The following is a 17751-nucleotide window of genomic DNA, read 5'->3' as shown; positions in this document are numbered from 1 at the left end:
CCCTTCTTCATAACAACATTTCCAAACATTTTATTTTGTATGCAGCGTAACATGGCCTTCAAACCCCCTCCTCCCGCCTCTACTGCGTTACTTAAAAAATGAACAATCTCTCTCGAAAAAAAAATCTAATTATTCGATCTACAGCATTGCCTTGGCGTTCTCGATTGCGAGATTCCTACTGGAAACTAGGTGTCCGAACGCTTGATTGTTGAGGCAATTGCAAACCTCTTTTACACCTAAGCTTCCATCCACCCCGGGATTCGAACTGACGACCTTTGGATTGTTAGTCCAACTGCCTACCAGCAACTCCACCGAGGCAGGACCCAGGGAGACGACTCCTACACAGCAAATAAAGTAGTAATCCAGCTGCGTGTAAAAAGCCTGGGTGTAAAATATATTTTGCGTTATTTTATGAAATTCGGTTTAATATTACACCCTGAAATATGTAGCCCCATATGGGAAACCTACTTGACCGAAATGTCAAGCGCACATTCTCGTTTATCCTTTCCATTTTTCATCGGTCTGATGGCCGAGCGGGCTAAGGCGCCAGTCCTATCTGTTGGTGCTGGGTTTGAGTCCCCTCGGTTGCAACTATTTTTTTGTGTTTGCAAAAATTGTACATGCAGCGTGTAATATTAAGTGTCTTTTTTGAAGAAAGTTATGTGCATGCTTTTGCATGCGATTTTACCATCGGATTTTTTGCTGTGTACACCTGGACTGAGCTAACGACCTAACCTCTTGGTTAGTCCGGGGCCAACATTTACTTCCCCGTCCGACGGAAGGCGTGATCAGACAAATCTCGTCTCGAGAAATGCCACCGGAACCGTCTGGGATCGAACCCAGGACGATCTCTATCTAGGCTAAATTACAAATTTTAGCTGATTCTGACCACGGCAATCTTCAAAATTTATAGAGAAAAGCTACTGTTTCGGTTGTTAAGCTGTGGTGGACAAAAAAGTTGTTGAGTCTTTTTTTGATTTCAGAGGGTAGCACGAAATTTTACCACCCTAATGGAAATTGTGTGACAAACCTCAGTACAAACGGTTCAATAATATTTAGTTCTTTTAATTTTGAACATGCGAAAATTAAGTGTTTTTCATTTATTTGAAGTTCAAAACTTTTTTGTTGCGAATGAATTTAGCTGATGTTTGGGATAATCATAAGAAACTATCTCAAGATTAAATGCTCAAAATATGAAACTAGTCCGATCAATATTTTTGAAGATATCGTCAAAATAGTGAGATATCAAAAATCAAAATAGTGAAGATATTGTCAAAATAGTGAGTGTCGATCAAAATCGCATTTTTTACGAAAATTTCAATTACTTTGAAATGATAATAGGTAGCGGATTGATGAGTTAATGATTGTAGACATTTCGATCTGCTTATGCTGGAAATTTCATGAGGTTTGGTCGAAATACGAGCGAAAATCAACAATTTCAATTTGATGTTAGGTTTGACAAATCGTCCAATGTCATATACTTTTGACCAGTACTGTATGTAACTGAGGGAAAGAGATTAAAAAATAAGTGAAGAAGAGATGGGTAAGAGGTGGGTTAGTTCAAGGAATTTTGGATTTATTAGAATAACTCTCTTGTGATTGTTTTTGTTCTTGGAAAAAATCTTTTTTTTTCAATGTATGCAAGTTCAGCATAAGAGCATGCCAGAAAAATATAAAAAAATATGATAACATCTGTTCCAGGTCCAGGTTTGGGTTGCAGTAGACGTTCATTTCTTGATCATACGAATGTTTTTCTAGGCGGATTGGCACACTTAAATTGTTTTTAACCTTGTTTCGGCAGACAGTCACGGAAGCGCGTAAGCATCTCTCGGTAGTTATCACCACAATTTGCGCACTTGATACGCGATTTGAGTTGCTGGGCGTTTTACTTAAAGACCGCACCGTATTTAATTGAACATCCGCAAACTGTTTCTGATGTTGTTTACAGCAATTTGAGAATAAAAAAAAAAACAACAAAACGAAATTATTAGTCAAAGGTACCCAGCCCATATTCATGAATGACAATCTTAACTAGACCTCGTCACTCGATATGGTCCCTAGATGCATCAGCAAGGCGGCGGTGGCCTTGTTTTCATCTTCAAGCAACTCACACACCAAAAATGGAACAGTCTAGAAAAGGATGCTGTGGTCGTGTGAAAATCCGAGAAAGCGTACCGCACCACATTTATGTTTCCGTGGTGACGGATTCTCGTGCCGATTGTGTGGCCTGAATTTATGCTTCTCTAATTGGAAAGTATGCGCGGATGTGGGGGAAAACGTTGCAACATATTTATAGCGACCGGGGTGGGTCCACGAGCTCTGCCCGCCAATGTTGCGTTGGCGATGTTGATAATTGCGGCTTAATTATTTGATTGGCTTTGCGAAGTTTTACCTCCTTTCGATGGAAAATCAATGGGTTCATTGAGAGCAATTGATTGCAATTGGGTTTTTGGAAATGAAGTGGGTTCGAGGAACTGAAGGTTGACATTTGATTTCATGGGTCAATTGGGTACAGAGAATTTTCTATCATTCGTGAAGGATCCGTATTTTAGAGTGAGGAAAATGTGTTTTTAATGCTCGATTTTCCCACGTTTTTGTCAAGCACAGCCCTCCGCTTCTTGGGCAAACAGCCACAAAGTTCCTCGGCATCACACATTAGCAGATGTTGACTCCAACTCCCGTGTATTGGCAAACATTTCAATGTGGCAAATTGCGCGTGTATTTGCTTTAATTCATGCTTAATTTCGCTTTGCAATGTTTGGCTTTTGTTGGGAGTTTCGTTTCTTTCCCCCTCGTTAGAACATGGCTATTCGGAATGTTTTCGCAAGTTTGTTGCATGCTCAGCGGGATTTGGGAGAACTCTTCTCCAGTATCTCGAGCATTTCTGCCAATTTGACTAACGCTGCACTCTTCTTTTCCTTGCAGTCGTCCTCGCAGGATAATGTCGAGATGGTCGTCGACGAGGGATACGATGCGTTGCTCGGCCAGCCAACTTTGCCCCAGCTGGATCCGGGTGGCCAAATGCACCAGCAGCATCAGTACCACCTGCCACACCCCCACCTCGAGGACCAGGACGTCGAAGCGATGGACCTCGACCCGGCCCGGCCAGACGGGGACGAGCAGGAGTACGACATCCGGGATGTGGTCCGCGAGGGTCACGAAAAGGCCGACCCGTCCCAGTTCGAACTGCTCAAGGTGCTCGGCGAGGGCTCGTTTGGCAAGGTGTTTCTAGTTAGGAAAATTGTTGGCAAAGACGCGGGCACGCTGTATGCAATGAAGGTACGAAGAAATAATTGTCCTCTTGTTACCAACACTCACCATCCCTCTCGTCTCATCCAAACGTAGGTGCTGAAGAAGGCCACCCTGAAGGTGAAGGACCGGGTCCGCAGCACCAACGAGCGCAACATCCTGGCCGACGTGGGCCACGCGTTCATCGTGAAGCTGCACTACGCGTTCCAGACGCCCGGCAAGCTGTACCTCATACTAGACTTTCTGCGCGGGGGTGATTTGTTCACGCGGCTGAGCAAGGAGGTGATGTTCACCGAGGAGGACGTCAAGTTCTACCTGGCGGAGCTGGCGCTGGCCCTGAACCACCTGCACGGGCTGGGCATTATTTATCGCGACCTGAAGCCGGAGAACATTCTGCTGGATCAGGTGAGAACCGTTACTTTTTGGGTATACACAAAAAAACATAAAACATCTAGGAAGGAATACTTCTTATGTCAATTTGTTTTTTTTTTGTAATTTTACCTCTGATAATGTGTAATTTTACCACTTGGGGTAATTTAATTTTTTTCAGTCTAAATTGAAGTAACATTACAAATGAGGTACAGTCATCCCACATATTCGGAACGGTTTCCAGATTGGCCAATGTTCAAAAAATCAAAGCAAATCGATAATTGAACTTAATGATTCGTTTTTACCTTCATTTGAAAGCTTTTCTTGCGATCTTTCGAATGCTGTATCGAACATCTGCAAATTTTAACTTTTATATGAAGTTTTTGAAGAATTACTTTGACCTTTAAAATCCACAAATTCGGAACACTTTTTTCTTACGAATGTAAACAAACTTTGGATCTCTCCAGGAGTACATATTTATTACCAAATAATGACTTCACTCACTGAAACCAATGAAACTCATGCTTAGTGATGTTTTATACATGGTTTGATAACTTTTTTTTGTGAAAATATCAGTTAAATTCAGATGTTCCACAATTGTGGGAGGCACAATAACATCCCACAATTATGAAACAGGCCATTTGGAGGCAGTGTTTTGCTGCTATGGACAAAATAGTCTTGGAATGAAGTTTTTTGTTCAAAAAGTACTACTTTTACTAGTGAAATAGCAAGATAATGTCCAAATGAAGGTTCTAAAAATAGTAAGGTCGACAGAAAAGCTACTTTTGGCATGCTATTGACAAATTATCATAAAAGTGTTCCGAATTTGTTGGTGTTCCGAATATGTGGGATGACTGTATACATCTTATTTATATCATAATTATTTAAAATTTGTAAATATACTTCCTATGTGAGTAAGCATTTGACATTTTTCTCCATTAAAACAAATCCAAAACATGAAATTCAAAGTAGAGAAACTGACGTTCTACGCAGAATTGCCCCCTTAGAGTTTGACCGATTTTGAACTTTGGTCATTTGGTGTATATTTCGGACAAATCGTATAATCAAGTCTGTTTGTCTTATGATTACAATTTCACGCTTAATTATTCCATCAAATTTAATTTATCGTCATGTATTCTGGTAAATCATACGAAGCAGCATTGATTAAAAGTTATAACTTGAGTATTAATTAAAAAAAAAAGTTACTTAATTCACCTTTAGGGTGCACGGGCTTACAGACATACACACGCACATACATTTGTTCAGAATTTGGTTTTGAGTCGATAGGTATACGTGAAGGTGGGTCTACGAGGTCGAATCGAGCAGTTCGTTTTTCGAGTGATTTTATAGCATTTCCTCAGTAAAGCGAGGAAGTGTAAAAAGTAGGTTTTCGGCAGAATATAATCGTTTAAAATTTTTGAGCCCATGCTTCTAATTCAAAAGTGGTCAAGGCAATCTTATGGGAAATTGGACGGTCTTTCCGGGAAAATATTTTCGAGACTGAAAAATCAAGTCTGCCATTTAGAAATTGCCAAAAACCATCAAAAAACCAATTTTTCAACATTTTTAAGTTTAAAACAGCTGTAACTTCACAAGGATTGGCCTTAGGACAGTGGTCAATATGGAGACTTTTATGTAACTTTTTTGTCTGGAGAATCGATTCCCGTATTCGGTTTTTAAAAATTTTGACACTTTCAAAAAAAAAAAAAAAAAAAACAGTAAATGATGTTTGTATTTTTTAGGAGAGTTGCTCCATCCTTCATTTTCCGTGAGTCTTTTTGTACATTGCAGGCTATTTTCACAAAAAATTTGAACGAATAAAAATCGTAAGCTCACCTTTACATTTGTCTTTTAAACAAAAAAGTCAAAAAATCTCATAAAAGTGTTATGTTTTTCTCTTTCAATGTATTTTGTTCGAAAAGCCCGTCAAATTTCCTACAAGTTTGTCTCTGACCACTTTTTGGTACGATGCGACGGCTTCAAGATACAGCGATATTTAAATTACGAAATGCAAAAATATTTAAAACACTTACGCTCTTCTCAAATGTCATTAGTGAAACTGGCTCCATATACACAAAATGGCTTACAGTGTAGGATAACATGTCTGCAAAGTTTTATTGAAATCGGAGAGGTTCGAGAAAAAAGTACCTAAAAATTACTGTTTTGGGCTGGTCACCAACGGCGCCCGCCATGTCAGTTTGTAGATCTCGATTTTAAGGGACGGGAATGTTAGTTAGCGCAGGTTACTACTAGGGCAGCTGATTTACTCTGTGCTTACACCCCACAAGCGCCAGGAACCTGAAAATTTGTTAGTAGGGTAGGGTGCTTGGTCAGGATTCATCATAGAAGATGATGATGCGACCCAAAATCATAGTGTTTGTTGAAAGGTATTATATATTATTCTCAAGGCAAGCAATCGGATGCTGCGGATGAGACATTTCCCGTTTATCGGTTAAATTTTAAATGAAATGGTTTAGTCTTAGACAAGTCGGCTGTGGAAAGATAGAACCAAAATCTTTGTAATTAAAGAATGAAGGATTAAACAGTGTAACTTTTAACTTGAGATGATTTTACGAGTTTTAAATGATTGATGTTTAGTTAGGTACTGATTAACGGTGCGAACGACGAGTTTCAATGTGTATCGAGCTGAAATGGTATGATAAGGTTTTGTTGTTGTTGCACAGCGACGACGAACGCGAAAAATCTTACGACCCCACGGAAAGGCATCGCAAATCTGACTGGCTCAACTGTCATCGGGACAGCCTGAGCCAGCCGCACCTTCACACCCACAAACGCACGCGAAAAAAACGAAAAAACACACCGACGGTGGACGCGAAAATTCTTGCGACTCTACGGAAAGGAATCGCCTTTGGTCGCCATTTTTTGAAAATTTATTTAAAAAATAATGAGAGAACCTTCAAAATCAAATCAAACCATCCACATTAACGACCCCCGGGTCTTTTGTGGTCTCTATTGCAAGTTTTTGCTCGAACCTAGGAGTCCGAAGGCTTGAATGGGGAGAGCACCCAAACCTCTTTTTACACCAAGGAACCTTCCACCCCAGTGTTTGAACTGACGACCTTTGGATTGCGAGTCCAACCGCCGCCAGCGATTCCACCGGAGTAGGCTTGGTTTGGTGTGTTGTTTGTACTTATGGCATGGAGACAACTCCTACACCTGGAATGACTTACAGTATGTAAAAATAGTATTTACACCCCTTGGGCACTATGCACATTTTGTGATGAAACATGTAAACAATTTAATGTTGACATAAACCTAGTACTACGTTTTGTTCAGAAACTCATGCCGAACATTTTGCTGCAAAAGCTCATGAAAAGATGTTTTCTATAAAAAGTTATATAACAAATACTATTACAAAAATAAAAAAAGGTGCAAAAAAAGTTTGTATACCTTTCGAATTTACATAAATAAAGTTATTTGTTGACAAATCACCATAAATCCAGTCTCCCAACTCCAAATAGGCATCCTTGACTGATTAAAAAAATAATTTGGATTGAATATAAAGTTTACTAATTACTTAGTATAAAAGTTTATATAACTCTGGAAATTCTATATAAAACTTATCCAAACTTAATTTTGCAAACTTTAAATTTAACTAAATGTCAATATATTACCATAGAATTGCTAAATAAACATTCTGGAGTGGGTATAACAGCGTTTTGGGGGTCTTTGTAACGCAAGAATAGATTTTTCGTTGGAATTTCGTACCAACCCGGAATTACGTCGTCGGAAAATCCGCCGGCATCCGAACCGGTCCACAATTCACAAGTTAACCTATGTGGCATCGGAAAGGGCATAAAATTTTCGATCTTTTGATACCCATACATCTAGGTTTTCTATAAAACCCACGTTTTTAAATACCTGGGCAAAAAGTAAGTTTGATCCACGAGAACAAAAATTACGAAATTCCATACATTTTTGGCAGATTGCTCAAACGAAACCATAACAACCGGCAACATGTTCTTTTGCACATAAGTTGGTCACTCACTTGAAAAATAATCCCGAAAAATGTAAATAATTAGCAAGCACCATCCAAAAAACAAACGCGCTAAGTCTTTTGACGTTTCAATTTTGAATACCGATTCTAATCGAAGCCTGAAGAAAACCGAGCGAGGAGCGAAGGCAAATAAAGAACAAAGGGTGGCCACCAACACCACCAACATGCTGGTGCAGCGCCTGTTGGAGTGAGCAAGTGCTGCCAGGAACCTTTCGCTATAAATGCTACCTTTCGTGAGTGTTCGCTTAAAATTTCATCAACTTTGGCAGCACTAAGCAGACCCAAAAGAGCGCTGGAAGAAAAAAAGAACTAAGCTGAAAATAGGAAAATGGGCGTTGCCCAATGCACTCGACTGATTAGAATGCATTTTGGAAATATTTTTTCAAAATGCTTGTAATAGGAGTAGCAAAACTATTATTAAAAGTGAGAATAAACAGAAATTTACAAAAATAGTTTCTCTACTCGCTGGTGTACTTGGTTTTAGTAAATTTCAAGGAACACTCCAGATTATCCAGCATCATTCAAACACGACCGCTTATTAGGCTTAAAATGGGCATATTTCCCCTATGTTTAAAATTAACAAAAACTATTTAAAACGTTACAGTTGAGGATTTCTAAACCAGCTCAGATATGGTTAAAGCAAGGAAATGAGGCTAAGAAGAATGTACTCTGGACAGGAAATTGGTTTCCTTAGAAATGTCTAGCATCTTAGATAGAGAGTACACGGCACCATTTGTCCTTTCTTCCTGCAAGAGGACAGCACCACTTATCACCGTTATTTTTTTCTTCTTGTACTTCTATCTTTCCAGGACGGTCACATAGCTTTAACGGACTTTGGTCTGTCGAAACAACCGCTGGATGGTTCCAAAACGTACAGCTTCTGCGGCACGGTCGAGTACATGGCACCGGAGGTGGTCAACCGGAAGGGACACACATTCGCCGCCGACTGGTGGTCGTTTGGCGTTTTGATGGTTTGTTTGATTTTCTTACTAGTTGTTACACAAACAAAATGATTGATTTTCTTTTTTTTTAGTTTGAAATGCTCACGGGAAACTTGCCCTTTCACGGTAGCAACCGAAACGACACGATGAACCAGATTCTGAAAACGAAACTGGGCATGCCGGAGAACCTGAGCCCGGAGGCGCAAAGTTTGCTGCGGGCGCTGTTCAAGCGCAATCCCCAGAACCGGTTGGGCGTGGGACCGAACGGAATCGAGGACATCAAACGGCACGAATTCTTCGCCAACGTCGACTGGACCGGGTTCGAGCGGAAGGAGGTACGCCCACCGTTCATTCCGGCCGTGTCGCGCGACGAGGCGTTCTACTTCGACACGGAGTACACCAACAAGTCGCCAAAGTGAGTCCGTCTTGGGGGGGAATTTATTTCGAGGGTGGATCAAATTATAAATTCGCTTTTTTTTTTGCAGGGATTCTCCGGGTGGTCCGGTTAGCGCAAGTGCGCACGAAATATTCCGCGGCTTTAGCTTTGTCGCGCCCGGGCTGCTGGAAGATACGCCCAACTTTGCCAACGGTACCGGGAGCCTGATGAATCAGCAACCGACCACGCGGTCACCGTTTTCGAACGAGATTCCGGGCGTCAAGCCGGGAGCCTTTGCCGACGAGTACTCGCTGATGCAGGAGCTGGGCCGGGGAACGTTCTCGATATGCCGGCTTTGCGAGAGTCGATCCACGCGGAAGCACTACGCGGTGAAGGTGGGTGGTTGATCGATGTTAGTTTGTTTTTGTTTAAAGGGCATGATAGGAAACTATTTAGTTCTCGTATTTTGTTTTGTTTTTGCAAGAGGAAAAGCTCATATCTTTAGCAGATGCCGTTTTCACTATTTATATAAACAAATCAATTTACGAAACTTTTGATAGAAAATTCGTTGATAATTTCTCTTTTGAATTCTGGGGAGAATATTAATATTCTTCAAAAGTGTTCCCTCAGGAACTGCAATTTCTTAGTGACGCTCTCCTTATCCCTATCCAGGTTTTTAAGCGAAGATGGCGTTCGAATGGTGAACGCCCGAAATGTCAAAATCGCGAAGTAGCACCAACAATAGAAAAAAATGTGGCTGTCATGCCATGGCACACTTGTTCCGTAATGTTGGTACCACTGCGTGATTTTGACATTTCGGGCGTTCACCATTCGAACGCCATTTTCGCTTAAAAACCTCGATACTGCCGTTCTACGCATAATTGTCCCATGTTAAAAAAAGTGCAACTGAGAAAAAACGCGATTGAAATTTTTCGACCGATTTCTGTGTTTCTACGCATAATTGTCCCGTGGGTTCCTATTAGCCCTATGTGTCCCTAATCGCCCCAGTTAGCAGTTTATCACACTTATTTGTGATTTTCTTGCTATACAACAGGTAAACAAGACATAATGCTTAGTAAAACTAATGATTCCGTATAAGAAAATCCTTGGTTGGACAATTATGCGTAGAATATTAACAATGGGACAAACAGACTTGGTGTTGTTTTTAATGAGTTTCCGAACAAAGTACCAGATTTTATGTGTTTTTCTTAAAGTACACATCAGACTAAACTTAAAAATGTCATAAAGTCAAAATCGTCCAAAACTGACATGGGACAATTATGCGTAGAACGGCAGTATAGTAATGATATATTTATCGCAAAGGAAATCTGAAATAAAATAACGATTTTTTTTGCATTCATTTTCAGATCATCGACAAATCCAGCCACGATTGCCGCGAGGAGGTGGAAATCCTGCTCCGGTACAGCAACCACCCGAACATTGTCTCTCTGTACGGCGTTCACGAGGATCCGTCGTACGTGTACCTGGTGATGGAACTGCTCAAGGGTGGCGAGCTGCTTGACCGAATCCTAGCCATCCAGTACATGACCGAGGTCGAAGCGAGTGCCGTCCTCAAGACGGTCGTTTCGTCCGTGGCGTACCTGCACGAGCACGGCGTCGTCCATCGCGATCTGAAGCCTTCCAACCTGCTGTACGCGTCGGTCAATCACACGCCCGAATCGCTCAAGTTGTGCGATCTGGGCTTCGCCAAGCAGCTGCGGGCGGACAACGGCCTGCTGATGACGCCCTGCTATACGGCGAACTTTGTCGCTCCGGAAGTGTTGAAGAAACAGGGCTACGATCTGGCGTGCGACATCTGGTCGCTGGGCGTGCTGCTGTACATCATGCTGGACGGGAAGACGCCGTTCGCAAGCACGCCAAACGACTCGCCGGACATGATTCTGGCCCGGATAGGTTCCGGCAAGGTTGACCTGGAGACGGGAGTGAGTGCACTTGAACGAATTGTGTCAAAAAGCGTGATTTTTAAACCAATTTGTTCATTTCTCAGAAATGGCCCAGCATATCGGAGGAGGTGAAGGAGCTGCTGCGGCAGATGTTGCACATTGCGCCCCAGCGGAGGCCAACGGCGGCCCAAATTCTGCGCCATCCGTGGTTGTCGCGCTCGCGGTTACTGTACAACCAGCCGGGAATGCAGCACCAGGTGCAGCAGACGGGACTGATGGGACTCACGACGACGACGACGACTACGTCGACGATGGCGGGCATCGTTCCGGCTTCGGAGTACCCGCCGGCGGAGAATCCCGAAGCAATCAAGGGGGCGGTGCACGCGACGTTCCGCGCGATTGCCTCACCGCAGGCGGCCAACCTCGGCCCCGTCGGAATGTCCGATCTGGCGCGGCGAAGAAAGGACAAGATGAACCATTCGTAAGTTCCGGGTTCCGGGTTGTGTGCGTGAGTGCGTGTGAGCCGGCTGTGTGTCTACATGCGTTTTTGCGTGTATATTCGATGTGTTGTGTGTGTGTGTGTGTTGGTGGATTGTGTAAAATGTGTGTATTTTTGGAAGGGATTCGAATCGATCCGGGCAAATGTTACTATTTTTTCCCTGCTCGGCTGGCAAAGTCTGGAGAACCTCTCGGAATGGGGTGGAAATCTTTCACTTCCAGCAACACGTTAAAACACTCGAAGAAAAAAGAAAGAAAGCAGTTCTACCTTTGGTATGAAATTGCTGGCTAATTGTGTAGGATATTTTATCAACCTAACTAATAGAAAACTTGTATCAGAAATAGGAGGCAAATGTTATCGCTTTTGTGTAACTAATTTTACTAGGTTGACCGGTGAAAAAAAAAAAAAAAAAAAAATGTGTATACAAATTAAGTTAACACTACACTTAGTACAATCGATGAACACAATCAATTCGGTTACTGAAATGCAGCTTATCTTTCTTTTAAACAGCTCCACAAATATTTGTATTTGAGAAAAAACTACACTTTCATAAAGTGGACATGCATTTAGTATTTTGATTGTTTTTATCTAAATATTGCTAGCAGATGGAGTATATCAATGTTGTAAATCGATGACGCGATGACGCGTTTGTCGATAATATTATCGTCTTCGTTATTATTCAGTAAAATGCCAAGACAAATTTTGCTTCGGGAATTTTGTATTTTTGGAATATTAGAATTTTAGAATTTTAGAATTTTAGAATCTTAGAATTTTAGAATTTTAGAATTTTAGAATTTTAGAATTTTAGAATTTTAGAATTTTAGAATTTTAGAATTTTAGAATTTTAGAATTTTAGAATTTTAGAATTTTAGAATTTTAGAATTTTAGAATTTTAGAATTTTAGAGTTTTAGAATTTTAGAATTTTAGAATTTTAGAATTTTAGAATTTAAGAATTTAAGAATTTAAGAATTTTAGAATTTTAGAATTTTAGAATTTTAGAATTTTAGAATTTTAGAATTTTAGAATTTTAGAATTTTAGAATTTTAGAATTTTAGAATTTTAGAATTTTAGAATTTTAGAATTTTAGAATTTTAGAATTTTAGAATTTTAGAATTTTAGAATTTTAGAATTTTAGAATTTTAGAATTTTAGAATTTTAGAATTTTAGAATTTTAGAATTTTAGAATTTTAGAATTTTAGAATTTTAGAATTTTAGAATTTTAGAATTTTAGAATTTTAGAATTTTAGAATTTTAGAATTTTAGAATTTTAGAATTTTAGAATTTTAGAATTTTAGAATTTTAGAATTTTAGAATTTTAGAATTTTAGAATTTTAGAATTTTAGAATTTTAGAATCTTAGAATTTTAGAATTTAAATTTTTAGAATTTTAGAATTTTAAAATTTTAGAATTTTAGAATTTTAGAATTTTAGAATTTTAGAATTTTAGAATTTTAGAATTTTAGAATTTTAGAATTTTAGAATTTTAGAATTTTAGAATTTTAGAATTTTAGAATTTTAGAATTTTAGAATTTTAGAATTTTAGAATTTTAGAATTTAAGAATTTTAGAATTTTAGAATTTTAGAATTTTAGAATTTTAGAATTTTAGAATTTTAGAATTTTAGAATTTAAATTTTTAGAATTTTAGAATTTTAGAATTTTAAAATTTTAGAATTTTAGAATTTTAGAATTTTAGAATTTTAAAATTTTAGAATTTTAGAATTTTAGAATTTTAGAATTTTAGAATTTTAGAATTTTAGAATTTTAGAATTCTAGAATTTTAGAATTTTAGAATTTTAGAATTTTAGAATTTTAGAATTTTAGAATTTTAGAATTTTAGAATTTTAGAATTTTAGAATTTTAGAATTTTAGAATTTTAGAATTTTAGAATTTTAGAATTTTAGAATTTTAGAATTTTAGAATTTTAGAATTTTAGAATTTTAGAATTTTAGAATTTTAGAATTTTAGAATTTTAGAATTTTAGAATTTTAGAATTTTAGAATTTTAGAATTTTAGAATTTTAGAATTTTAGAATTTTAGAATTTAGAATTTTAGAATTTTAGAATTTTAGAATTTTAGAATTTTAGAATTTTAGAATTTTAGAATTTTAGAATTTTAGAATTTTAGAATTTTAGAATTTTAGAATTTTAGAATTTTAGAATTTTAGAATTTTAGAATTTTAGAATTTTAGAATTTTAGAATTTTAGAATTTTAGAATTTTAGAATTTTAGAATTTTAGAATTTTAGAATTTTAGAATTTTAGAATTTTAGAATTTTAGAATTTTAGAATTTTAGAATTTTAGAATTTTAGAATTTTAGAATTTTAGAATTTTAGAATTTTAGAATTTTAGAATTTTAGAATTTTAGAATTTTAGAATTTTAGAATTTTAGAATTTTAGAATTTTAGAATTTTAGAATTTTAGAATTTTAGAATTTTAGAATTTTAGAATTTTAGAATTTTAGAATTTTAGAATTTTAGAATTTTAGAATTTTAGAATTTTAGAATTTTAGGATTTTAGAATTTTAGAATTTTAGAATTTTAGAATTTTAGAATGTTAGAATTTTAGAATTTTAGAATTTTAGAATTTTAGAATTTTAGAATTTTAGAATTTTAGAATTTTAGAATTTTAGAATTTTAGAATTTTAGAATTTTAGAATTTTAGAATTTTAGAATTTTAGAATCTTAGAATTTTAGAATTTTAGAATTTTAGAATTTTAGAATTTTAGAATTTTAGAATTTTAGAATTTTAGAATTTTAGAATTTTAGAATTTTAGAATTTTAGAATTTTAGAATTTTAGAATTTTAGAATTTTAGAATTTTAGAATTTTAGAATTTTAGAATTTTAGAATTTTAGGATTTTAGAATTTTAGAATTTTAGAATTTTAGAATTTTAGAATTTTAGAATGTTAGAATTTTAGAATTTTAGAATTTTAGAATTTTAGAATTTTAGAATTTTAGAATTTTAGAATTTTAGAATTTTAGAATTTTAGAATTTTAGAATTTTAGAATTTTAGAATTTTAGAATTTTAGAATTTTAGAATTTTAGAATTTTAGAATTTTAGAATCTTAGAATTTTAGAATTTTAGAATTTTAGAATTTTAGAATTTTAGAATTTTAGAATTTTAGAATTTTAGAATTTTAGAATTTTAGAATTTTAGAATTTTAGAATTTTAGAATTTTAGAATTTTAGAATTTTAGAATTTTAGAATTTTAGAATTTTAGAATTTTAGAATTTTAGAATTTTAGAATTTTAGAATTTTAGAATTTTAGAATTTTAGAATTTTAGAATTTTAGAATTTTAGAATTTTAGAATTTTAGAATTTTAGAATTTTAGAATTTTAGAATTTTAGAATTTTAGAATTTTAGAATTTTAGAATTTTAGAATTTTAGAATTTTAGAATTTTAGAATTTTAGAATTTTAGAATTTTAGAATTTTAGAATTTTAGAATTTTAGAATTTTAGAATTTTAGAATTTTAGAATTTTAGAATTTTAGAATTTTAGAATTTTAGAATTTTAGAATTTTAGAATTTTAGAATTTTAGAATTTTAGAATTTTATAATTTTAGAATTTTAGAATTTTAGAATTTTAGAATTTTAGAATTTTAGAATTTTAGAATTTTAGAATTTTAGAATTTTAGAATTTTAGAATTTTAGAATTTTAGAACTTTAGAACTTTAGAACTTTAGAATTTTAGAATTTTAGAATTTTAGAATTTTAGAATTTTAGAATTTTAGAATTTTAGAATTTTAGAATTTTAGAATTTTAGAATTTTAGAATTTTAGAATTTTAGAATTTTAGAATTTTAGAATTTTAGAATTTTAGAATTTTAGAATTTTAGAATTTTAGAATTTTAGAATTTTAGAATTTTAGAATTTTAGAATTTTAGAATTTTAGAATTTTAGAATTTTAGAATTTTAGAATTTTAGAATTTTAGAATTTTAGAATTTTAGAATTTTAGAATTTTAGAATTTTAGAATTTTAGAATTTTAGAATTTTAGAATTTTAGAATTTTAAAATTTTAGAATTTTAGAATTTTAGAATTTTAGAATTTTAGAATTTTAGAATTTAGATTTTCAGTTTTTTTGAATACAACATTATTTAAACGTTTATAATTTTCAATCGTTTAAACTTCATTTCGTGACCCTTTTTTGACCGTTTTTTTTAGTTTTGCCTTTTTGGCTAGCTGCGTACATGCCTTTTATGTAGGTTTGTTTTTTATTAGAAAAACTAGTTTTTTTTTGTAAAAAAAAACACATCAACTGTGTGAAAATGCACACTTCAATTGGTAAATTTGGAAAATTTTAGTATACAATATTTGCTATTTTTAAAGACTTTGAGTGTTCAAATGGCAAATACGGTATTTTGTGATTCTTTTTGATATGCCAAAGTGGAAAAAATTCATTGTTTCCCAAAAAATGTTTTGTGAATCTTTACAGTTTTGATTTTTTTATTTTAAAAGTTTATCGTAAGTTATCGCCGATTGAATATTCGTGGATCGACGAAGATAATAATATTATCGATAAAACGAATATTGTTTTCTGAGAAATTAACCATACTTTGTAGAAGGACTCAAATCTCAAATTCCATTCCAATACACGAGCCTTTTGAAGATTGATAAAAAAACGGTAAGGTTATTTTTGTGTGAAAATTGTTAATTTTAATCTGCGATAAGTCTTCTGAGATTCTTGCTTAACGTTACTCCACTGCTAGCACGGCCCTATCCAAATTAGTACTTTATTTTCTCTGCTGCTCTTTTGAATCCTACAAATGTGAAAACACAAAAACAAAATAATAAAAAACAAAGGTTGAAAATACACTCGTACATACACAACAAACTGCTGTCGAAGCTGTTCGTAGCAACGCTCTGTATTGTATTCTCGCACTGTTAAGCGTTATCATTGAATGCTTTTGGATGTACCACACCACAGCTCTGTCGCTTAAATCAGCTTACCGCAAAAGGGGTAAGAATACAAAAACAAAAACACTTGAAAAAAAAACAAACAAAACAAAACATACACTAAAAAGTTCAATTAATCTTTCAATATTGTAAGCTAGCGAAACGTAAGTCACACAAATCTATTGTTCAAATATAAAAACAAGAGAGAAACAAAAAAAAAACAAATAAAAAAAATCGTGTCTGGCCGGAAAGAGCGAAGAAAGAAAAAAAAACAAGAAGATTACAAACTTCACTATATTTACAATAATAATTGTGCCATTGAACGCGACATACAAAGGTAATGCAGAGTACTAACAAAATGAAGTTAAGAAAATAAAATAAAACAGCATTAAATATACCAAAACGAAGGTTTTAAGGCAAGTCTATTTGCCAGCCATAAAGCGATCAAGCGCGGATTAGAAGGATTTAGGTGTGTTTGGATAAATACTACTATCGGATTTGAACGTATCATAAATGAGCATATTTGAAGTTTCATGTGATAAAACTGAAGGCATGTTATTTTGATTATATATTTTTTTTGTCTAGATTTCGACGTTATCTAGGATTATTCCGTTTTTATTCTGTTTATGGTAGATGAACTCTATCCCTGTGTCATACAAATCGGAGATGGTGAATAGTAAATATTAAGTTTGTTTTAAATTAAAGTGATTATGTTTGTTTAAACTTTCCGCTAAGATTTATTATGTTGTTATTGTAGGTACAATCGCGACCCCTCTTTGGTCGTATATTATAAAGCTAGCACATTTACTTCAAAATGCAAAATCGAATGATTTTTTTTCAAGTAGTATTATTATTGGGAACGATTCTAGAACATATTTCACTTAATACAGTTATTTCAATTTACACAAAAAATAATGCTATCCTACAGCGCTAAGTTTAATATATATTATATATTGAGAAAGAATAACAAAGAATCTATAATAAAGCATACCATAAAACAAAATCGTTTGTTTCAATTCAACATACTTTAACACATTTTGGCTTTTTAGGGAAGGAAATTTTCATCCACAAAAGTATTGATGACACATTTTCCGGATTAGTGTTTTGTTTAATTATGTTTTTTTCTGTTTATGCCATTGAAATTATTTTTCAAAGTTTATGGCGATTTTTGAATCGGGCCGAAAAAATAAATAAATATTCAAAATTTTAATGGTAATAGAAGTTTAATCAACTGAAACAATTCAAAATGTATCCACACTGGACTTTCGTCAGAGGAGAGGACATAACCTTCAAAACAAATTAGCAACTGCCTAAGAATAAAAAAAAACAAGATTTATCAAACTATTTGAAATTGTACTTGTTGTAATTGTTTTATTTTTCTAAAATTTTGATTCGCTGATGAAAATCTACAAATACAAACATATTTCTCAGTTTCTAAATTACAGTCCTTTATTTTCCTCTAACTATCTCCCATCTATTAGCAATTTCGAAGGTTATTT

General features: G+C 34.6%; 1 protein-coding gene across 2 annotated transcripts in view; it reads left to right on the top strand.

Annotated features, from left to right (window-relative positions):
- The window catches only part of LOC120417510 (ribosomal protein S6 kinase 2 beta-like), a 52420-nt gene extending 40352 nt beyond the window's left edge, over positions 1-12068 (top strand). The window contains exons 3-9 of one of the 2 annotated variants that reach the window (XM_039579588.2): positions 2926-3279; positions 3346-3654; positions 8446-8607; positions 8670-8992; positions 9063-9348; positions 10321-10896; positions 10962-12068. In XM_039579588.2, coding sequence (XP_039435522.1) covers positions 2926-3279; positions 3346-3654; positions 8446-8607; positions 8670-8992; positions 9063-9348; positions 10321-10896; positions 10962-11342 — 2391 coding nt within the window. In that variant the 3' untranslated portion in view covers positions 11343-12068. The remainder of the gene's footprint in view (positions 1-2925; positions 3280-3345; positions 3655-8445; positions 8608-8669; positions 8993-9062; positions 9349-10320; positions 10897-10961) is intronic. The other variant, XM_039579590.2, reaches the window with a different exon arrangement.
- The last annotated feature ends 5683 nt before the right edge of the window (positions 12069-17751 follow it).

This window comes from Culex pipiens, chromosome 3, assembly GCF_016801865.2.
Source record: "Culex pipiens pallens isolate TS chromosome 3, TS_CPP_V2, whole genome shotgun sequence".
NCBI lineage: Eukaryota > Metazoa > Arthropoda > Insecta > Diptera > Culicidae > Culex > Culex pipiens.
This window is presented reverse-complemented; position numbering and strand designations above follow the sequence as displayed.